Raw genomic sequence first — 23,705 nt, forward strand, 5'->3', positions numbered from 1 at the left:
AGACGTCTTGGCTTCCTCGCTCTGTGGCAAGACTTTTTAGATTTAGTCTTTCTTAACAGCTTAATTGTACGGTTTAAAGAGGTGCTAGCTGTTCCCCCTGTCTGAGTGAGTAGAGTGAAGGTAGGCACTGTAAGTGTTCATGGTATGCATATTCTGAGCCAACAGTAACCAAACCTAGCTACTAGCACAATAGAGATCCGCCGTGTTCCAAATGGCACCCCATTCCATATTTTAGTGCACTACTTTTGACCGGGGGGCATATAGGGGGGAATAGGGTGCCAATTTGGGACGCTGACCTGGATTCTGTTGGTACGGGGTAATGATTTGTTTGATTTAACGCACGCACACACACACACATACAGGCAGGAAGGAATTTACACAGATGATAAATACTTCACAATGTGTCACATTCAGTCTAGTCTGCACTTGTTTTGCTCCACCCCCCCAACGGGATGAGGAAATATTTATGTATTTTCCATCACATAAACAACATAGTTAATCACCTTTTACAAGACTGACTGGAGAATACTAAGAAAGGGCTGATGCAAAAATGAAGTAGTTTAGGGTCCATTTTGCATATTCAAAATAAAGCTCCCAATGTTTGTCACACATGTAGGCATGTGTCCTGGTTATGAAGCGCTGCCCTCATTAAAACCCTCACAGGACTCTGACTAAACACACACACACACACACACACACACACACACACACACACACAGAGAGACTCATTCCATGGATGGTTTTTAGAGAGAGTTACTTGGGGATAAACTGAACTGGACACTGTTTACTGTCAGCGGCTTAGTCCTGGTCCAGCCCGGCCATGTTTTAGACTGCATGGGTCTGGTGGGAATCGGCCAGCCGGTGTGTTTTAGACTGCATGGGTCTGGTGGGAATCAGCCAGCCGGTGTGTTTTAGACTGCATGGGTCTGGTGGGAATCAGCCAGCCGGTGTGTTTTAGACTGCATGGGTCTGGTGGGAATCAGCCAGCCGGTGTGTTTTAGACTGTATGGGTCTGGTGGGAATCAGCCAGTCGGTGTGTTTTAGACTGCATGGGTCTGGTGGGAATCAGCCAGTCGGTGTGTTTTAGACTGCATGGGTCTGGTGGGAATCAGCCAGCCAGTTAGTTTCAGACTGCATGGGTCTGGTGGGAATCAGCCAGCCGGTGTGTTTTAGACTGCATGGGTCTGGTGGGAATCAGCCAGCCGGTGTGTTTTAGACTGTATGGGTCTGGTGGGAATCAGCCAGTCGGTGTGTTTTAGACTGCATGGGTCTGGTGGGAATCAGCCAGCCGGTGTGTTTTAGACTGTATGGGTCTGGTGGGAATCAGCCAGCCGGTGTGTTTTAGACTGTATGGGTCTGGTGGGAATCAGCCAGTCGGTGTGTTTTAGACTGCATGGGTCTGGTGGGAATCAGCCAGCCGGTGTGTTTTAGACTGCATGGGTCTGGTGGGAATCAGCCAGCCGGTGTGTTTTAGACTGTATGGGTCTGGTGGGAATCGGCCAGCCGGTGCATTTCAGTCTGCGTGTGCTCAGGCCGGGTTTGGAGTTGCAGCCAGTCAGTGTGTTTCATTGGTTACTGAATGATTTAAAGAAGCATAACGTTTTCCCCTTTTTGAGTGTTTTCCTGCAGTATTCATGTGGGTTGTAGCTTTGACTGAATGTCTTTATAACAGCTCTGTGTTTAACAAAGAGTGGAGGGTCTCTCCATAGCACAGTCTGGCGCCTGCTTCCTCCCCTCGTGTTTCTCCATGCAGGAAGGAATGTTGCACTGCTTCCTCCCCTCGTGTTTCTCCATGCAGGAAGGAATGTTGCACTGCTTCCTCCCCTCGTGTTTCTCCATGCAGGAAGGAATGTTGCACTGCTTCCTCCCCTCGTGTCTCTCCATACAGGGAGGAATGTTGCACTGCTTCCTCCCCTTTGTTTCTCCATGCAGGAAGGAATGTTGCACTGCTTCCTCCCCTCGTGTCTCTCCATGCAGGAAGGAATGTTGCACTGCTTCCTCCCCTCGTGTCTCTCCATGCAGGAAGGAATGTTGCACTGCTTCCTCCCCTCGTGTCTCTCCATGCAGGAAGGAATGTTGCACTGCTTCCTCCCCTCGTGTCTCTCCATGCAGGAAGGAATGTTGCACTGCTTCCTCCCCTCGTGTCTCTCCATGCAGGAAGGAATGTTGCACTGTTTCCTCCCCTCGTGTCTCTCCATGCAGGAAGGAATGTTGCACTGCTTCCTCCCCTCGTGTCTCTCCATGCAGGAAGGAATGTTGCACTGCTTCCTCCCCTCGTGTCTCTCCATGCAGGAAGGAATGTTGCACTGCTTCCTCCCCTCGTGTCTCTCCATGCAGGAAGGGATGTTGCACTGCTTCCTCCCCTCGTGTTTCTCCATGCAGGAAGGAATGTTGCACTGCTTCCTCCCCTCGTGTCTCTCCATGCAGGAAGGAATGTTGCACTGCTTCCTCCCCTCGTGTTTCTCCATGCAGGAAGGAATGTTGCACTGCTTCCTCCCCTCGTGTTTCTCCATGCAGGAAGGAATGTTGCACTGCTTCCTCCCCTCGTGTCTCTCCATGCAGGAAGGAATGTTGCACTGCTTCCTCCCCTCGTGTTTCTCCATGCAGGAAGGAATGTTGCACTGCTTCCTCCCCTCGTGTTTCTCCATGCAGGGAGGAATGTTGCACTGCTTCCTCCCCTCGTGTCTCTCCATGCAGGGAGGAATGTTGCACTGCTTCCTCCCCTCGTGTTTCTCCATGCAGGGAGGAATGTTGCACTGCTTCCTCCCCTCGTGTTTCTCCATGCAGGAAGGAATGTTGCACTGCTTCCTCCCCTCGTGTTTCTCCATGCAGGGAGGAATGTTGCACTGCTTCCTCCCCTCGTGTTTCTCCATGCAGGAAGGAATGTTGCACTGCTTCCTCCCCTCGTGTTTCTCCATGCAGGGAGGAATGTTGCACTGCTTCCTCCCCTCATGTCTCTCCATGCAGGAAGGAATGTTGCACTGCTTCCTCCCCTCGTGTTTCTCCATGCAGGAAGGAATGTTGCACTGCTTCCTCCCCTCGTGTTTCTCCATGCAGGAAGGAATGTTGCACTGTTTCCTCCCCTCGTGTTTCTCCATGCAGGAAGGAATGCTGCACTGCTTCCTCCCCTCGTGTTTCTCCATGCAGGAAGGATTGTTTATTTGTTTTGAAGAGCTTGAAGACCGGTTATGTTGAAATGGTTCAGGCTGCATGTATCATTATACTGATTGTCACAGGGTAATTTACACCATTACCCCAATGTGTCGACTACATACAACAACTTTCGAAGGCCTGTAAGTTAGTTTTGAAAGACAGGTACAGTATGTTACCGTAAAATCCAAAGAAACTTTGGTTTAACAGTACATTACTGTAAACTGTACTTTTGTTTTTTACAGTAACGTACAGGTAACTGGCTGCCAGTCAGTTACCGTAAAAACATCAGGATTTTTTTTTACAGTGTATAGTTTACTTATACCATAAGACCTTGGACTATAACATCAGTTAGTTTTTTCCACTGAATCATACGTTATGTACTGGGGGTAATTAAATGTGAAGCTATTTGGCATTGAGTGGTTAAATATTAGCTCTTTGTGTGGCATTATCTTTTAGAAGTTACGAGAGGGGAACCTTTCAAATTAATTTGGAAAATATCTAATTCTCTGGCACCGGGTTTAACCTTTAAACGTGGCTTCTATCAAAACACATAGACATGGTTGACCAGGGGCCACCAGTACACATGGAGGAGCTGTCTTGTTTAAGTCGACCCAAAACGTCCAACCAAACAAATTACTGTTTGCAAAAATGTCTTCGATTTTCATAGACCGTGTGAACGGTAAACTGATTGGACCGTAGATGTGATTTCAGGTGAGTAACATCCGTGTCGTTTAAACAGAAGCCTTAAAAGGAAGCCGCTATTTATCATACAGGACTAGGCAGGACTAGGCAACCCGCTATTTATCATAAAGGACTAGGCAACCTGTCTCTGTGTAGAAGCCTCCACAGCTCCGCTCCCTTCTCTCCTTCTCTCCTCCTGGCCCCCCGCTCCCTTCTCTCATTCTCTCCTCCTGGCCCCTGCTCCCTTCCCTTCTTCTCTCCCTCCCTCCTTCCCTCCTCCTTGCCCCCACTCCCCTCTCTCCTTCTCTCCTCCTGGCCCCCGCTCCCTTCCCTTCCCTTCTCCCCCCCTCATTCTCTCCTCCTGGCCCCCGCTCCTTTCCCTCCCCCTCCCTCCTTCTCTCCTCCTGGCTCCCGCTCCCTTCCCTTCCCCTCTCCCTCCCTCCTTCTCTCCTCCTGGCTCCCGCTCCCTTCCCTTCCCCTCTCCCTCCCTCCTTCCCATCCTCCTGCCCCCCGTTCTCTCCTTTTCACTATTCTTTCATCTCTAACCCGCTTGAGCCAAAACAAACATCATTATCCTGCTCATATGATTAAAGAAGAATACCTTTGTTTTCAGTCCACCCAGACCAGTAGTTTCTGATCACGAGCATTGAGTTGACTGAGGTGTGTGTGTGTCTGTGTCTGTGTCTGTGTCTGTGTCTGTGTCTGTGTCTGTGTCTGTGTGTGTGGAATTGGTCTTGGGAAATCAGTTTTCCTGTGAACAAGAGTTGCAGCATACAGATTGAACCATACTAATAGAGGAATCAATTCATTTCCCCGTTGAAATAGATGCAGATCCACGATGGACAAACAACAATTGTCAATAGAAAAATAAGTGCTTATTCCTGCATCCCAATAAACAACTTAACATACTTGTTCTCATCCGTAATGTCTCTTCCTTTTGGAAAGATATCCAATAAATATGTTTGTTTGAATTGACCTGTCTGGAGTGATAACCCAATCCTGCATGTTGCGTTTCTAAGACTCCTGAGTATCTGTTCTAAACAATCCCAAACAACAGCCCCCGCTGTATGAGGTCACTGACAGACTGAGCAATGCTCAGCATCCCAAATCAATATGGTTAGTTAGATTAGACATGACTTAACGATGTGTTAGAGGACCCTGGCTGTTTTATAGACTGATTTCATGTATATCCTGCTCCCAGCAGCTCTAAAAGGGACAATTAATCTGGGTGAAGCGAAAGGTTGTGTGTGCGAGTGTGTTTGAAAGAGACATTATTTAAGAGACTACTAAAACCAAGCAAGACTGCCTACATGAGCTAGATTAGACCACCTGCAGTTTACACGCACAGGCAGAGGTATGTTTTATTCTAATTAAAGTGATCATATAAATGCCCTGGCTTATGACAACATCCATCTTTACTAACCATACCATATGATTAATACCTGACTCATATCCTCTGGTTCATTTTCATGTCTTCAATGGGGTCTTGGACAATGAAGCATCTATTCACTTGTCTAGACCGAATGGAAAAGGCCTGGGGAGCTCTTCAATCAACATGTGCTCTAATAACCAACGGATTGGGGTTCACCCTCTTCATATTGGGAGAGGTATAGAAATGTATTTCCTAGAATGGGTAAAAGATCCTCTGAACCACGGCAATCAGCCACCTAGCAGAATGCCATTGAACCCCCATAATGCATTGTTCTTTACAATATTGTACTGTAATATAGAATTCCAGTAGCTAACTGTAAAATCAAATGCTGTAAATTGACATCAATTTGTTACAGTGCATTGCTTGAATGGGGATATCCCATTCTAAGAGTTCTATTTCTATAGCAATACCTCCAGTAGAGGTCTGTGTCTAGTCTGTGGGTTGTTTCGAGTCACTGTGTGGTTAGGGTTGGGCTAATGAAACGTTCCTAAAGAGGGGGTCTGTCTCAGAGTGATGTGTGTGACCGCGTGCGTGTGTGTGTACAGGATTGTACAGCTTGGGGAAACCGAGGGAGGTACTATGGGTAATATCAATTTGCTGCTGCCAGGTACTGGCACCATAAAGGGCCAAAAATGATGACAAGGAAAGATCCCATCACGGCCTTGAGGAAGGAACTCAACCCCTAAAACTGCTCCAGGGGGCACTGCAGAGCAGCCGACTGTATAGGCTATGTGTCTCCACAAGGTTAAACAAAGAGGCAATAGTGATAGACAGTAAAGCAATATTTTTATAATCTTCTAATTCCGCAAGCTGGGTGTGATCCCATGACACAATTCAACAATGGACCAAATGATTTGAACAAAAAAATAAAGATGATTGAAATAGCTGTTTTTGTTGTTGTCAGTCATGAGTCTTTCGGTCAAACTTTTCAAAGTATACCACACCATGCTATTGTGATTTAGTGCTGAACTTTGTAGTTTTATGCATATAATTTTATGTTCCATTCATTAAAATACATGACAACATATATATTTTGGAATATATTTCCACACTATTTATTTAAATTCTGTATATAAACATGTATGTAGAAATATATGAAAATTGGCAATTTGATAATATGTCCATACATCTGTACATATTTAAATATACAGTACCAGTCAAAAGTTTGGACACCTACTCATTTAAGGGTTTTTTCTTTATTTGTACTATTTTCTACATTGTAGAATAATAGTGAAGACATCAAAACTATGAAATAACACATGGAATCATGTAGTAACCAAGAAAGTGTTAAACAAATCAAAATATATTTTATATTTGAGATTCTTCAAATAGCCACCCTTTGCCTTGATGACAGCTTTGCACACTCTTGGCATTCTCTCAACCAGCTTCACGAGGTAGTCACCTGGAATGCATTTCAATTAACAGGTGTGCCTTGTTAAAAGTTAATTTGTGGAATTTTTTTCCTTCTTAGTGCATTTGAGTCAATCAGTTGTGTCAATGTAGGAGTGGTATACAGAATATTTCCCGATTTGGTAAAATACCAAGTCCATATTATGGTAAGAACAGCTCAAATAATAACCCTGGAATGAGTAGATGTGTCCAAACTTTTGACTGGTACTGTAAGTATTTGTACATATAAGTCTTAAACATTTTCGATATCTGTAATGTACATATATGTAAATACATGTACATACATGTTAAAATATATGTAAATATATTATTTTTCCGTATACTGTACTGTCTGTAGTAGTTTACCAGAGGTGAGGCCATCTGCAGCAGTGGAAAAAATCCCTAACTGTCACACCTGAGTAAAAGTAAATATACCTTCATAGAAAATGACTCAAGTAAAAGTGAAAGTCACCCAGTAAAATACTACTTGAGTAAAAGTCTAAAAGTATTTGGTTTTAAATATACTTAAGTATCAAAAGTAAAAGTATGTATTATTTCAAATTCCTTAAATTAAGCAAACCAGACGGCACAATTGTCGTGTTTTTATTTATTTATTTACGGCTAGCCAGGGGCACACTCCAACACTCAGACATCATTTACAAACTAAGCATTTGTGTTTAGTGAGTCTGCCAGATCAGAGGCAGTATGGATGACCAGGGATGTTATCTTGATAAGTGTGTGAATTGGACCATTTTCCTGTCCTGTTAAGCATTCACAATGTAACGAGTACTTTTGGGTGTCAGGGAAAATGTATGGAGTAAAAAGTACATTATTTTCTTTAGGAATGTAGTGAAGTAAAAGTAAAAGTTGTCACAAATATAAATAGTAAAGTAGAGATACCCCGAAAAACTACTTAAGTAGTACTTTAAAGTATTTTTACTTAAGTACTTTACACCACTGGCCATCTGTACGGGGTAAATACGTCTCAGCCAGCCTGGCTCATGTTTGGGATAAACCATGCCAGATGTGGGGGGAAGATTTCATCTCTCCCGTTGCAATGGATTGGAAACAGATAATGAGATGAAATGGACCAATAAGCTTTCTCTGTAAGGAGCTTGCTGACCTGTTCTTCTTGAACACTTTTGGAAACCAACCTTCTTGTCTATTGTGCACTTTGTCATGTATTTGTATGTTTTATGTGGACCCCAGGAAGAGTAGCTGCTGCATGTGTAGTATCTAATGGGGATCCTAATAAACTAAATTAAACCTGTTCGTTGAATAATATTTCTCAGATTGGAATGTAGTGTTGTATTCTGATTTCCAATCATGGAATTAAGCTACTATGAAATGTGAATAAACTGTGATTTGTTATTATATATATATAACATTCAAGAGTTGTTCCTATTCTACTCTATTTTATAGAGCTCGCCAGCTTGTAGTCCTAAAAACCGGAAATGAGTTACATTTACGTCATTTAGCATAAGCTCCTATCCAGAGCGACTTACAGTTAGTGAGTGCATACATTTTCATACTGGCCCCCCGTGGGAAAACGAACCCACAACCTTGGCGTTGCAAGCGCCATTGCTCTACCAACTGAGCCACACGGGACCCAGTTACCTCTGGTTCGTTCAGCCATTCCTGGGGAAAATGTATGGGGAAAGAATAGGGGTGTGGGATAAATGAGGTTGACGCAGAGTTAGGAGATAATATCAGTCAGTTAACGTGACATTTATGAATTCTGAAGCCTTAATGTGCTTTATGAGCTAAAAAAAATATATATATATATATATATATATTCCGAAAAAATGTCATTAGTTGATGAAGATTATCTCATATAACAAAACGTATAAGATCTCCTAAGCCTGTGTTTACCACAGACCTTATTTTAGTCATTTATCCAAAAACCATCCAAAAACTCCATTCATTTCCCAATAGGCTTTGGCCAACGAATCATGGCGGAGTTGGTGCCTACAAAACGATGCCGTTACTATTGCTCTCTATTCGTAGTGGTTTTGATCTGTGTGCCGCGTTCACATGCTATTCGGAAATAGGAAACTAGGACTTGCTAACTGGTTGAACGTGGCACGTGTATACAGGAACTACAAACTATTAGCAAATCGCACATTTCAGAGTTTCCTAATTCCGACTGGCACGTGAACACGGTAATAGTCTCCCATGTATACTGAGCAAAAATTCAAAGATTTTACTGAGTTACACTTCATATAAGGAAATCAGTTAATTGAAATAAATAAATTAGGCCCTGAGCTATGGATTTCACTTGACTGGGAATACAGAGGGTAGGGTTGTGGATCAGAAAACCAGTCAGTATCTGGTGTGACCACCATTTGCCTCATGCATAGAGTTGATCAGGCTGTTGATTGTGTCCTGTGGAATGTTGTCCCAATCCTCTTCAATGGCTGTGCGAAGTTCCTGGATATTGGCGGGAACTGGAACACGCTGTCGTACACGTCGATCCAGAGCATCCCAAACATGCTCAATGGGTGACATGTCAGGTGAATATGCAGGCCATGGAAGAACTGAGACATTTTAATCTTCCAGGAATTGTGTACAGATCCTTGCGACATGGGGCCGTGCATTATCATGCTGAAACATGAGGTGATGGCGGCGGATGAATGGCACGACAATGGGCCTCGGGATCTCGTCACGGTATCTCTGTGCATTCAAATTGCCATCAATAAAATGCAATTGTGTTCGCTGTCCGTAGCTTTTGCCTGCCCATACCATAACCCTACCGCCACCATGGGGCACTCTGTTCACAACGTTTACATCAGCAAACCGCTCGCCCACACGACGCCATACACGTGGTCTGTGGTTTTGAGGCCGGTTGGACGTATTGCCAAATTCTCTAAAACGATGTTGGAGGCGGCTTATAGTAGAGAAATAACAGGTGGACCAGGTGTCTTGTGGACATTCCTGCAGTCAGCATGCCAATTGCACTCTCCCTCAACACTTGAGACATATGTGGCATTGTGTTGTGTGACAAAACTGCACATTTTATTGTGGCCTTTTATCGTCCCCAGCACAAGGTGCACCTGTGTAATGATCATGCTGTTTAATCAGCTTCTTGATATTCCACACCTGTCAGATTGATAGATTATCTTGGCAAAGGAGAAATGCTCACTAACAGGGATGTAAACACATTTGTGCACAACATTTGAGAGAAATAAGATGTTTGTGCGTATGGAACATTTCGGGGATCTTTTATTTCAGCTCATGAAACATGGAACCAACACTACATAATGCGTTCATATTTTTTGTTCAGCGTATAACTCGTGAGATATGCCTTGTTCAAGTCTAGACGGAACTAGGAAACGCGGAAATTTCCGACTTGCCAACTGGTTGAAGGCGGCAATTGTATAACTATAAACATTTACAAAAGTCGAAAATTACCAAGTTTCCTAATGCCGACAGGTATGTGAATGCAGCAATAATGTTTTGGACGCGCACCTTCGCGTCATGTGACGTATCCTTGAACCCGGAAGTGATTTAGCTGCAGAGGCGCAACCAGAGTACTTTCAACTTGCAAAGTTTTTGATAGTAAAGTACATTTTCACATAAACAGAAAAACATGAACCGGGTCTTTACTAGTGTGGCAGCTAGTTAGCAGATTCGTGCACAAATAAGTTTACAGTCGAGTAAGTCGAGTCTTCGAAATGTGGATGCTATGCTATGTAGCTAGCTAGCCTAGTTAGTAGCTAGCTAGCATGCTCAGTTTTCGCAAAACGTTAGCTGTCAGCGAATATTTGCATGCTGTAGCTAGGCACCCAGAGAAACATGCTACATTTCTCTGTCGCTAGTTAGCCACTCTTATTTTTAAACCAATTTGATCGGAAACTACCAGACGTTAAGGCTAGCTAGCTTGCTAACTTGCAGACAGACTAGCCAGTTAGCTAATGCCTACAATGGCATGCCAGTCTGAATGACCAATCCATCTAGTCTCGGAAATCACATTGTTTACATTGTGGGAGGCAACCCGTCCATCTCAGTCAAACAACCCCTGCAGCAACAGTGTGTCCCACTCAGTTGACGTGTGTGGTGAGCTTTTCCCCCAAGCAGGAGTGAACTGGAAATTATATCGTGCGCCTTTTAATGTCTGCACCTAGTTATCCAGAATGTCAAAGCACAGTTCAATCCACATAACGTTAATAGATCATGTTCATCAGATGACTGTTGACTCTGCGTGTACGCATTTGCAAAATACAACTCGTCTATGAATTGTGGCACACCGATGCTTTAGCCACCATCCCTAGTAGGACAAATGCCATCTCTCCTTTTATGTTCCTTCCTGGCAGGTGTGAGAGCCAAGATGCCAGTGTTGCCCGTGGCTAACGGTCCATGATGCACGTGGAGGTGTGCTGGTGGGGTTATGGAGACTCCACTGAACTGTGCTGAAGAGCAACAACCCCCCCTGCCCCCCACCTCGCCTGACTCCTGTTCCACAGTCACACCACAGGACGCTACTACTGACAGGAATGACACGGGGAAAGCTGTTGGGTTTGTATTGGTGCATGCAGGTTGGTATACTTACTGTACCTTACTGTGCTACATCATTAGCCTTTAAGATGACATTCAGTTACCTGTGATAGGATAAGTCACCTGTGATAGGATAAGTTACCTGTGATAGGATAAGTTACCTGTGATAGGATAAGTTACCTGTGATAGGATAAGTTACCTGTGATAGGATAAGTTACCGGTGATAGGATAAGTTACCAGTGACGTTGACTGTCTGTACTGAATCTGTTATCACACTGAAGCACGACCACGGCCGTGTCCGACATCTGTCTTGCCACGTTCTAATGCGCAGTCACGCTTAGATTAGATAGCTTGTTTCCCACCATTCGTACATTTTTGTAGCGCGTGTCCCCTATTCTGATTCTCAGTCAGCAATTGTCAAACACACGTGGGTGTGAAAATACTATTCTCTTCCTCGCTAGTGTGTAGAAATGACTATGACATCCTGGCATTTAAAGTATCCTACATTTTCGAAATTTCACATACTGTAAAACGTTCTATTTTCGCATACCCAAAAATACAACTATTTAGAACGCAAGTATGGCGACTGACTTAGCCTGCTATGCAGACAGTGAAAGAGAGGCAAACACAATGGTTGTAGGATGATATCATCATTAACCAGCGGTCGAAAACAACACACTGTCTCTGCTGATGAATTTGGTAGCAACCTTTTTCATGACATACCCGTCTTTTTCCATTTCTTTGTTTTTCAGGAGCAGGATACCACTCTGAATCCAAAGCCAAGGAATACAAGCAAGTCTGCAAGAGAGCTTGCCAGAGAGTGAGTTTGCTTTGACGTTGGTTTGACTTGTCCAGTGCTTCCTTATCAGTGCAGAATGCAGGAAAGGATACAGGGAGAGGAAGCCGCTAGAGTATTGAGATGCAGCCCGAGACTACAGTGCAGTGGTGCTGTTCAGATCAGGATGGAAGGGAGGGATCAGGTTGCATACCAGATATCACCCCATTCCCTATGTAGTGCACTACTTTTGACCAGGGCTCATAGTGGACCACTACATAGGGAATAGGGTGCTATCTGGAACGCACCCTCAGACTTCAGAGAGGAGTCCGTATGAGGCAGTGTGTGCCAGGGAATGTGAGTTATGTGTTGAAAACACGCCATCGTCAGTCTCAGCTGGCCGGAGGAAACTACACGCTGTAATGTTATGTTCCACATTTTCTGTTTCAACTTTGTACTGTGGAAAACCTCTTTACTTTTATTTAATAGTCCAACGTTGATATCAGATTAGAGCAGCTACAGATGTCCATGGGGAAAATGGCTGTCTGTCCAAGTCTGTCTCTGTACTGTCTCTGTCTCTATACTGTCTCTGTACTGTCTCTGTCTCTATACTGTCTCTGTCTCTATACTGTCTCTGTACTGTCTCTGTCTCTATACTGTCTCTGTACTGTCTCTGTCGCTATACTGTCTCTGTCGCTATACTGTCTCTGTACTGTCTCTGTCGCTATACGGTCACTGTGATGTCTCTACTGTCTCTGTCTCTGTCTCTATACTGTCTCTGTACTGTCTCTGTCTCTATACTGTCTCTGTACTGTCTCTGTCGCTATACTGTCTCTGTCGCTATACTGTCTCTGTACTGTCTCTGTCGCTATACGGTCACTGTGATGTCTCTACTGTCTCTGTCTCTGTCACTATACTGTCTCTGTACTGTCTCTGTCTCTGTGTTCTCTCTGTGCTGTCTCGGTCTCTCTGCTGTCTCTGTCTCTGTGCTGTCTCTGTACTTTGTATTTGTATTTATTATGGATCCCCATTAGTTCCTGCCAAGGCAGCAGCTACTCTTCCTGGGGTCCGGCAAACCACATATCTATAACACAACATCCAGTTGTACGTGTGTGTATAGAGCGTATGTTATCGTGTGTATGCATGTGTCTGTGCCTATGTTTGTGTTGCTTCACAGTCTCCGCTGTTCCATAAGGTGTATTTTAATCTGTTTTTAAAATCTGATTCTACTGCTTGCATCAGTTACTTGATGTGGAATAGAGTTCCATGTAGTCATGGCTCTATGTAGTACTGTGCGCCTCCCATAGTCTGTTCTGGACTTGGGGACTGTGAAGAGACCTGGTGGCATGTCTTGTGGGGTATGCATGGGTGTCTGAGCTGTGTGCAAGTAGTTTAAACAGACAGCTCGGTGCATTCAACATGTCAATATCGCTCACAAATACAAGTAGTGATGAAGTCAATCTCTCCTCTACTTTGAGCCAGGAGAGATTGACATGCATATTATTAATGTTAGCTCTCTGTGTACATCCAAGCGCCAGCCGTGCTGCCCTGTTCTGAGCTAATTACAATTTTCTTAAGGCCCTCTTTGTGGCACCTGACCACATGACTGAACAGTAGTCCAGGTGCAACAAAACTAGGGCCTGTAGGACCTGCCTTGTTGATAGTGTTGTTAAGAAGGCAGAGCAGAGCTTAATTATAGACAGACTTCTCCCCATCCTAGCTACTGTTGTATCAATATGTTTTGACCATGACAGTTTACAATCCAGGGTTACTCCAAGCAGTTTAGTCTCCTCAACTTGCTCAATTTCCACATTATTCATTAGAATATTTAGTTGAGGTTTAGGATTTAGTGAATTATTTGTCCCAAATACAACGTTTTTAAAAACGTTTTTGAAATATTTAGGACTAACTTATTCCTTGCCACCCATTCTGAAACTAACTGCAACTCTTTAAGTGTTGCAGTCATTTCAGATGCTGTAGTAGCTGACGTGTATAGTGTTGAGTCATCCGCATACATTGTAGTCATTTAGCAGACGCTCTTATCCAGAGCGACTTACAGCAGCAATTAGGGTTAAGTGCCTTGCTCAAGGGCACATCGACAGATTTTTCACCTAGTCGGCTCGGGGGATTAGAACCAGCGACCTTTCGGTTACTGGCACAACACTCTTAACCACTAACATACCTGCCGCCCCATACATAGACACACTGGCTTTACTTCAAGTGGTTAGTAAAGATTGAAAAAAGTAAGGGGCCTAGACAGCTGCCCTGGGGAATTCCTGATTCTATCTGGATTATGTTGGAGAGGCTTCCATTAAAGAACACCCTCTGTGTTCTGTTGGGCAGGTAACTCTTTATGCAGGGGGTGTAAAGCCATAACACATACGTTTTTCCTGCAGCAGACTATGATCGATAATGTCAAAAGCCGCACTGAAGTCAATTGTATAAGTGCTGTGCTTGTACTGTCTCTGTACTGTCTCTGTCTATGTACTGCCTCTGTACTGCCTCTGTACTGTCTCTGTCTCTGTACTGTCTCTGTCTCTGTACTGTCTCTGTCTCTGTACTGTCTCTGTCTCTGTACTGTCTCTGTCTCTGTACTGTCTCTGTACTGTCTCTGTCTCTCTCTCTGTCTCTGTACTGTCTCTGGCTCTGTTCTGTCTCTGGCTCTGTTCTGTCTCTGTTCTGTCTCTGTCTCTGTTCTGTCTCTGTACTGTCTCTGTTCTGTCTCTGTACTGTCTCTGTCTCTGTACTGTCTCTGTACTGTCTCTGTCTCTGTACTGTCTCTGTACTGTCTCTGTTCTGTCTCTGTTCTGTCTCTGTCTCTGTACTGTCTCTGTTCTGTCTCTGTCTCTGTACTGTCTCTGTTCTGTCTCTGTACTGTCTCTGTCTCTGTACTGTCTCTGTCTCTATACTGTCTCTGTACTGTCTCTGTTCTGTCTCTGTCTCTGTCTCTGTACTGTCTCTGTCTCTGTACTGTCTCTGTTCTGTCTCTGTTCTGTCTCTGTACTGTCTCTGTACTGTCTCTGTACTGTCTCTGTCTATGTACTGCCTCTGTACTGTCTCTGTACTGTCTCTGTTCTGTCTCTGTTCTGTCTCTGTCTCTGTACTGTCTCTGTTCTGTCTCTGTCTCTGTACTGTCTCTGTTCTGTCTCTGTACTGTCTCTGTCTCTGTACTGTCTCTGTCTCTATACTGTCTCTGTACTGTCTCTGTTCTGTCTCTGTCTCTGTCTCTGTACTGTCTCTGTCTCTGTACTGTCTCTGTTCTGTCTCTGTTCTGTCTCTGTACTGTCTCTGTACTGTCTCTGTACTGTCTCTGTCTATGTACTGCCTCTGTACTGTCTCTGTACTGCCTCTGTCTCTGTACTGCCTCTGTCTCTGTACTGTCTTTGTCTCTGTTCTGTCTCTGTACTGTCTCTGTTCTGTCTATGTACTGCCTCTGTACTGTCTCTGTTCTATCTCTGTCTCTGTACTGCCTCTGTACTGTCTCTGTCTCTGTACTGTCTCTGTCTATGTACTGCCTCTGTACTGTCTCTCTACTGTCTCTGTCTATGTACTGCCTCTGTACTGTCTCTGTACTGTCTCTGTCTCTGTACTGTCTCTGTCTATGTACTGCCTCTGTACTTTCTCTGTCTATGTACTGCCTCTGTACTGTCTCTGTCTCTGTACTGTCTTTGTCTCTGTTCTGTCTCTGTACTGCCTCTGTACTGTCTCTGTCTATGTACTGTCTCTGTACTGCCTCTGTCTCTGTACTGCCTCTGTCTCTGTACTGTCTCTGTCTCTGTTCTGTCTATGTACTGTCTATGTACTGTCTCTGTACTGTCTCTGTCTCTGTACTGTCTCTGTCTCTGTACTGTCTCTGTCTCTGTACTGTCTCTGTACTGTCTCTGTCTCTCTCTCTGTCTCTGTACTGTCTCTGTTCTGTCTCTGTCTCTGTTCTGTCTCTGTACTGTCTCTGTTCTGTCTCTGTACTGTCTCTGTCTCTGTACTGTCTCTGTACTGTCTCTGTCTCTGTACTGTCTCTGTTCTGTCTCTGTCTCTGTACTGTCTCTGTTCTGTCTCTGTCTCTGTACTGTCTCTGTTCTGTCTCTGTCTCTGTACTGTCTCTGTTCTGTCTCTGTACTGTCTCTGTCTCTGTACTGTCTCTGTCTCTATACTGTCTCTGTACTGTCTCTATTCTGTCTCTGTCTCTGTACTGTCTCTGTCTCTGTACTGTCTCTGTTCTGTCTCTGTCTCTGTACTGTCTCTGTTCTGTCTCTGTACTGTCTCTGTCTCTGTACTGTCTCTGTTCTGTCTCTGTACTGTCTCTGTCTCTATACTGTCTCTGTACTGTCTCTGTCTCTGTACTGTCTCTGTTCTGTCTCTGTCTCTGTACTGTCTCTGTACTGTCTCGGTACTGTCTCTGTCTCTGTACTGTCTCTGTTCTGTCTCTGTACTGTCTCTGTCTCTGTACTGTCTCTGTACTGTCTCTGTCTCTGTACTGTCTCTGTCTCTGTACTGTCTCTGTCTCTGATCTGTCTCTGTACTGTCTCTGATCTGTCTCTGTTCTGTCTCTGTCTCTGTACTGTCTCTGTCTCTGTACTGTCTCTGTACTGTCTCTGTCTCTTTACTGTCTCTGTCTCTGTATTGTCTCTCTCTGTACTGTCTCTGTCTCTGTACTGTCTCTGTCTCTGTACTGTCTCTGTCTCTGTACTGTCTCTGTCTCTGTACTGTCTCTCTCTGTACTGTCTCTGTCTCTGTACTGTCTCTGTACTGTCTCTGTCTCTGTACTATCTCTGTACTGTCTCTGTCTCTGTACTGTCTTTGTCTCTGTACTGTCTCTGTACTGTCTCTCTCTGTACTGTCTCTGTCTCTGTACTGTCTCTGTACTGTCTCTGTCTCTGTACTGTCTCTGTACTGTCTCTGTACTGTCTCTGTCTCTGTACTGTCTCTGTCTCTGTACTGTCTCTGTCTCTGTACTGTCTCTGTACTGTCTCTGTCTATGTACTGTCTCTGTACTGTCTCTGTCTCTGTACTGTCTCTGTACTGTCTCTGTCTCTGTACTGTCTCTGTCTCTGTACTGTCTCTCTCTGTACTGTCTCTGTACTGTCTCTCTCTGTACTGTCTCTGTACTGTCTCTGTACTGTGTCTGTCTCTGTACTGTCTCTGTCTCTGTACTGTCTCTGTACTGTCTCTGTCTCTGTACTGTCTCTGTCTCTGTACTGTCTCTGTACTGTCTCTGTACTGTCTCTGTACTGTAATGACTCAGTGTCTCTATGTGATCCCCATGGGTTGTGTTCATTAGGGCATGCAACGGACAACACTGGATAAGTCCAGGTAGACTCTCCCTGTTTCAGTCCCTTTTCTTCTGTCACATGCCTCATGAACACGACTAGTATAAACTGTCCTACGTATCACGTGACGTCCGTCTTTCCCTTTCTTTCTTTCAGGCTGTGGACAGACTGAAAGCCGGTGCTCTGGCAGTGGACGCTGTGACCGCAGCCCTTGTTGAGCTTGAGGTTTGTGTGTCTCTCTGTGTGTCTGTGTCTGTGTGTGTGTGTGTGTGTGTGTGTGTGTGTGTCTCTCTGTGTGTGTGTGTGTGTCAGCTTGAGGTTGTTGGTTCTTGGAACCAGAATAAATGTATTCTATTACCCGTTAGGGCTGGGCGATATATACAATTCATTTGATTCATTCAAATGTATGTTTTTGCGCGATATTCCAAATGGATGTATCGCAAGAATCACGTTTTTTATTTTCTGTTTTTCTGAGTGTTTATGTCTGCTTGTTCTCATGTTGTCTTTTTGGTCTCGTCTCATTCACTCCTTCTGTGCTGTGTGTCATGACTGTAGACTGTGTGTCCTGACTGTAGACTGTGTGTCATGACTGTAGACTGTGTGTCATGACTGTAGACTGTGTCATGACTGTAGACTGTGTGTCATGACTGTAGACTGTGTGTCCTGACTGTAGACTGTGTGTCATGACTGTAGACTGTGTGTCATGACTGTAGACTGTGTGTCCTGACTGTAGACTGTGTGTCATGACTGTAGACTGTGTGTCATGACTGTAGACTGTGTGTCATGACTGTAGACTGTGTGTCCTGACTGTAGACTGTGTGTCATGACTGTAGACTGTGTGTCATGACTGTAGGCTGTGTGTCATGATTTAGGCTGTGTCATGACTGTATGCTGTGTGTAATGACTGTAGGCTGTGTGTCATGATTTAGGCTGTGTCATGACTGTATGCTGTGTGTAATGACTGTAGGCTGTGTGTCATGACTGTAGACTGTGTGTCATGACTGTAGACTGTGTGTCATGACTGTAGACTGTGTGTCATGACTGTAGACTGTGTGTCCTGACTGTAGACTGTGTGTCATGACTGTAGACTGTGTGTCATGACTGTAGGCTGTGTGTCATGATTTAGGCTGTGTCATGACTGTATGCTGTGTGTAATGACTGTAGGCTGTGTGTCATGACTGTAGACTGTGTGTCATGACTGTAGACTGTGTGTCATGACTGTAGGCTGTGTGTCATGATTTAGGCTGTGTCATGACTGTATGCTGTGTGTAATGACTGTAGGCTGTGTGTCATGACTGTCGACTGTGTGTCATGACTGTAGACTGTGTGTCATGACTAGATTGTGTCATGACTGTAGAATGTGTGTCATGACTGTAGGCTGTGTGTCATGACTGTAGGCTGTGTGTCATGACTGTAGGCTGTGTGTCCTGACTGTCGAATGTGTGTAATGACTGTCGACTGTGTGTAATGACTGTCGACTGTGTGTCATGACTGTCACTGTGTGTCATGACTGTAGACTGTGTGTCATGACTGTAGGCTGTGTGTCATGTTTGTAGACTGTGTGTCATGACTGTAGGCTGTGTGTCATGACTGTAGACTGTGTGTCATGACTGTAGGCTGTGTGTCATGACTGTAGACTGTGTGTCATGACTGTAGACTGTGTGTCATGTTTGTAGACTGTGTGTCATGACTGTAGGCTGTGTGTCATGACTGTAGACTGTGTGTCATGACTGTAGGCTGTGTCTCATGACTGTGGACTGTGTGTCATGACTGTGGACTGTGTGTCATGACTGTCGACTGTGTGTCATGACTGTGGACTGTGTGTCATGACTGTCGACTGTGTGTCATGACTGTCGACTGTGTGTCATGACTGTCGACTGTGTGTCATGACTGTCGACTGTGTGTCATGACTAGATTGTGTGTCATGACTGTAGGCTGTGTGTCATGACTGTAGGCTGTGTGTCATGACTGTAGGCTGTGTGTCATGACTGTCGACTGTGTGTCATGACTGTCGACTGTGTGTCATGACTGTCGACTGTGTGTCATGATTGTCGACTGTGTGTCATGACTGTAGGCTGTGTGTCATGACTGTAGGCTGTGTGTCATGACTAGATTGTGTGTCATGACTGTAGAATGTGTGTCATGACTGTAGGCTGTGTGTCATGACTGTAGACTGTGTGTCATGACTGTAGACTGTGTGTCATGACTAGATTGTGTGTCATGACTGTAGAATGTGTGTCATGACTGTAGGCTGTGTGTCATGACTGTAGGCTGTGTGTCATGACTGTAGGCTGTGTGTCATGACTGTAGACTGTGTGTCATGACTGTAGACTGTGTATCATGACTGTAGGCTGTGTCATGACTGTAGACTGTGTCATGACTGTAGACTGTGTGTCATGACTGTAGGCTGTGTCATGACTGTAGACTGTGTCATGACTGTAGACTGTGTGTCATGACTTAACCTTTCTAACGATACCCGTTTTGTGTCTCAACTCCTAACATTGCGAGCAGAGCAGACGATACTAAAACAGGAGTTTCAATGAACATTGATTCTGGAAAACTAAACAGCAGTTTGTAGTGCGTGGCATTGCGGTACCACAAGCAGCATTTTAACCACAGACTGTTATAATAGCCGTCTAGTCTGTGTTTTATACATTTGCAATAAGCATAAAACACAATTATATAAGGAATTAGCAACTCGTTCTCATTCTGAGAAATAAGGTAGGCCTCAACATAGGACTAAGTAGCTGTGGTCTAATTATAGATGTTATGTGGAGGGGGGGGGGGGGACAGTAGGACTAAGTAGCTGTGGTCTAATTATAGATGTTATGTGGAGTGGGGGGGGACAGTAGGACTAAGTAGCTGTGGTCTAATTATAGATGTTATGTGGAGGGGGGGGGGGGGGACAGTAGGACTAAGTAGCTGTGGTCTAATTATAGATGTTATGTGGAGGGGGGGGGGGGGGGACAGTAGGACTAAGTAGCTGTGGTCTAATTATAGATGTTATGTGGAGGGGGGGGGGGGGGGGGGCAGTAGGACTAAGTAGCTGTGGTCTAATTATAGATGTTATGTGGGGGGGGGGGCAGTAGGACTAAGTAGCTGTGGTCTAATTATAGATGTTATGTGGAGGGGGGGGGGGGGGGGGACAGTAGGACTAAGTAGCTGTGGTCTAATTATAGATGTTATGTGGAGGGGGGGGGGGGGGGCAGTAGGACTAAGTAGCTGTGGTCTAATTATAGATGTTGTGTGGAGGGGGGGGGGGGGGCAGTAGGACTAAGTAGCTGTGGTCTAATTATAGATGTTATGTGGGGGGGGGGGCAGTAGGACTAAGTAGCTGTGGTCTAATTATAGATGTTATGTGGAGGGGGGGGGGGGGGGGGGACAGTAGGACTAAGTAGCTGTGGTCTAATTATAGATGTTATGTGGAGGGGGGGGGGGGGGGGGACAGTAGGACTAAGTAGCTGTGGTCTAATTATAGATGTTATGTGGAGGGGGGGGGGGGGGGGGGGACAGTAGGACTAAGTAGCTGTGGTCTAATTATAGATGTTATGTGGAGGGGGGGGGGGGGGGGGCAGTAGGACTAAGTAGCTGTGGTCTAATTATAGATGTTGTGTGGAGGGGGGGGGGGGGGCAGTAGGACTAAGTAGCTGTGGTCTAATTATAGATGTTATGTGGAGGGGGGGGGGGGGGGGGACAGTAGGACTAAGTAGCTGTGGTCTAATTATAGATGTTATGTGGAGGGGGGGGGGACAGTAGGACTAAGTAGCTGTGGTCTAATTATAGATGTTGTGTGGAGGGGGGGGGGGACAGTAGGACTAAGTAGCTGTGGTCTAATTATAGATGTTATGTGGAGGGGGGGGGGGGGTCAGTAGGACTAAGTAGCTGTGGTCTAATTATAGATGTTATGTGGAGGGGGGGGGGGGGGGACAGTAGGACTAAGTAGCTGTGGTCTAATTATAGATGTTATGTGGAGGGGGGGGGGGGGACAGTAGGACTAAGTAGCTGTGGTCTAATTATAGATGTTATGTGGGGGGGGGGGGACAGTAGGACTAAGTAGCTGTGGTCTAATTATAGATGTTATGTGGAGGGGGGGGGGACAGTAGGACTAAGTAGCTGTGGTCTAATTATAGATGTTATGTGGAGGGGGGGGGACAGTAGGACTAAGTAGCTGTGGTCTAATTATAGATGTTATGTGGAGGGGGGGGGGACAGTAGGACTAAGTAGCTGTGGTCTAATTATAGATGTTATGTGGGGGGGGGGGGACAGTAGGACTAAGTAGCTGTGGTCTAATTATAGATGTTATGTGGAGGGGGGGGGGGGGCAGTAGGACTAAGTAGCTGTGGTCTAATTATAGATGTTGTGTGGAGGGGGGGGGGGGACAGTAGGACTAAGTAGCTGTGGTCTAATTATAGATGTTGTGTGGAGGGGGGGGGGGGACAGTAGGACTAAGTAGCTGTGGTCTAATTATAGATGTTATGTGGAGGGGGGGGGGGGTCAGTAGGACTAAGTAGCTGTGGTCTAATTATAGATGTTATGTGGAGGGGGGGGGGGGGACAGTAGGACTAAGTAGCTGTGGTCTAATTATAGATGTTATGTGGAGGGGGGGGGGGGGACAGTAGGACTAAGTAGCTGTGGTCTAATTATAGATGTTATGTGGGGGGGGGGGGGACAGTAGGACTAAGTAGCTGTGGTCTAATTATAGATGTTATGTGGAGGGGGGGGGGGACAGTAGGACTAAGTAGCTGTGGTCTAATTATAGATGTTATGTGGAGGGGGGGGGGGACAGTAGGACTAAGTAGCTGTGGTCTAATTATAGATGTTATGTGGGGGGGGGGGGGACAGTAGGACTAAGTAGCTGTGGTCTAATTATAGATGTTATGTGGAGGGGGGGGGGGGACAGTAGGACTAAGTAGCTGTGGTCTAATTATAGATGTTATGTGGAGGGGGGGACGGGACAGTAGGACTAAGTAGCTGTGGTCTAATTATAGATGTTATGTGGAGGGGGGGGGGGGGGGGACAGTAGGACTAAGTAGCTGTGGTCTAATTATAGATGTTATGTGGAGGGGGGGGGACAGTAGGACTAAGTAGCTGTGGTCTAATTATAGATGTTATGTGGAGGGGGGGGGGGACAGTAGGACTAAGTAGCTGTGGTCTAATTATAGATGTTATGTGGAGGGGGGGGGGGGACAGTAGGACTAAGTAGCTGTGGTCTAATTATAGATGTTATGTGGAGGGGGGGGAGGGGGGGACAGTAGGACTAAGTAGCTGTGGTCTAATTATAGATGTTATGTGGAGGGGGGGGAGGGGGGGACAGTAGGACTAAGTAGCTGTGGTCTAATTATAGATGTTATGTGGAGGGGGGGGAGGGGGGGACAGTAGGACTAAGTAGCTGTGGTCTAATTATAGATGTTATGTGGAGGGGGGGGGGGGGACAGTAGGACTAAGTAGCTGTGGTCTAATTATAGATGTTATGTGGAGGGGGGGAGGGGGGGACAGTAGGACTAAGTAGCTGTGGTCTAATTATAGATGTTATGTGGAGGGGGGGGGGGACAGTAGGACTAAGTAGCTGTGGTCTAATTATAGATGTTATGTGGAGGGGGGGGGACAGTAGGACTAAGTAGCTGTGGTCTAATTATAGATGTTATGTGGAGGGGGGGGGGACAGTAGGACTAAGTAGCTGTGGTCTAATTATAGATGTTATGTGGAGGGGGGGGGGGACAGTAGGACTAAGTAGCTGTGGTCTAATTATAGATGTTATGTGGAGGAGGGGGGGGGGGCAGTAGGACTAAGTAGCTGTGGTCTAATTATAGATGTTATGTGGAGGGGGGGGGGGGGTCAGTAGGACTAAGTAGCTGTGGTCTAATTATAGATGTTATGTGGAGGGGGGGGGGGGACAGTAGGACTAAGTAGCTGTGGTCTAATTATAGATGTTATGTGGGAGGAGGGGGGGGGGGGACAGTAGGACTAAGTAGCTGTGGTCTAATTATAGATGTTATGTGGAGGGGGGGGGGGGACAGTAGGACTAAGTAGCTGTGGTCTAATTATAGATGTTATGTGGAGGGGGGGGGGGGGGACAGTAGGACTAAGTAGCTGTGGTCTAATTATAGATGTTATGTGGAGGGGGGGGGGGGGGACAGTAGGACTAAGTAGCTGTGGTCTAATTATAGATGTTATGTGGAGGGGGGGGGGACAGTAGGACTAAGTAGCTGTGGTCTAATTATAGATGTTATGTGGAGGGGGGGGAGGGGGGGACAGTAGGACTAAGTAGCTGTGGTCTAATTATAGATGTTATGTGGGGGGGGGGGGACAGTAGGACTAAGTAGCTGTGGTCTAATTATAGATGTTATGTGGAGGGGGGGGGGGGGACAGTAGGACTAAGTAGCTGTGGTCTAATTATAGATGTTATGTGGAGGGGGGGGCAGTAGGACTAAGTAGCTGTGGTCTAATTATAGATGTTGTGTGGGGGGGGGGGGGACAGTAGGACTAAGTAGCTGTGGTCTAATTATAGATGTTA

General features: G+C 45.5%; 1 protein-coding gene across 1 annotated transcript in view; it reads left to right on the forward strand.

The window, feature by feature from the left end:
- The first annotated feature begins 10,147 nt into the window (after positions 1-10,147).
- Positions 10,148-23,705, forward strand: part of LOC311129621 (threonine aspartase 1-like) — a 107,178-nt gene continuing 93,620 nt past the window's right edge. Inside the window, exons 1-4 of the mRNA XM_084161968.1 lie at positions 10,148-10,311; positions 10,969-11,190; positions 11,902-11,969; positions 17,348-17,416. Coding sequence (XP_084018094.1) covers positions 11,043-11,190; positions 11,902-11,969; positions 17,348-17,416 — 285 coding nt within the window. The 5' untranslated portion in view covers positions 10,148-10,311; positions 10,969-11,042. The remainder of the gene's footprint in view (positions 10,312-10,968; positions 11,191-11,901; positions 11,970-17,347; positions 17,417-23,705) is intronic.

This window comes from Coregonus lavaretus (assembly GCF_964263955.1).
Source record: "Coregonus lavaretus genome assembly, chromosome: 1".
Taxonomy (NCBI): Eukaryota; Metazoa; Chordata; class Actinopteri; order Salmoniformes; family Salmonidae; genus Coregonus; species Coregonus lavaretus.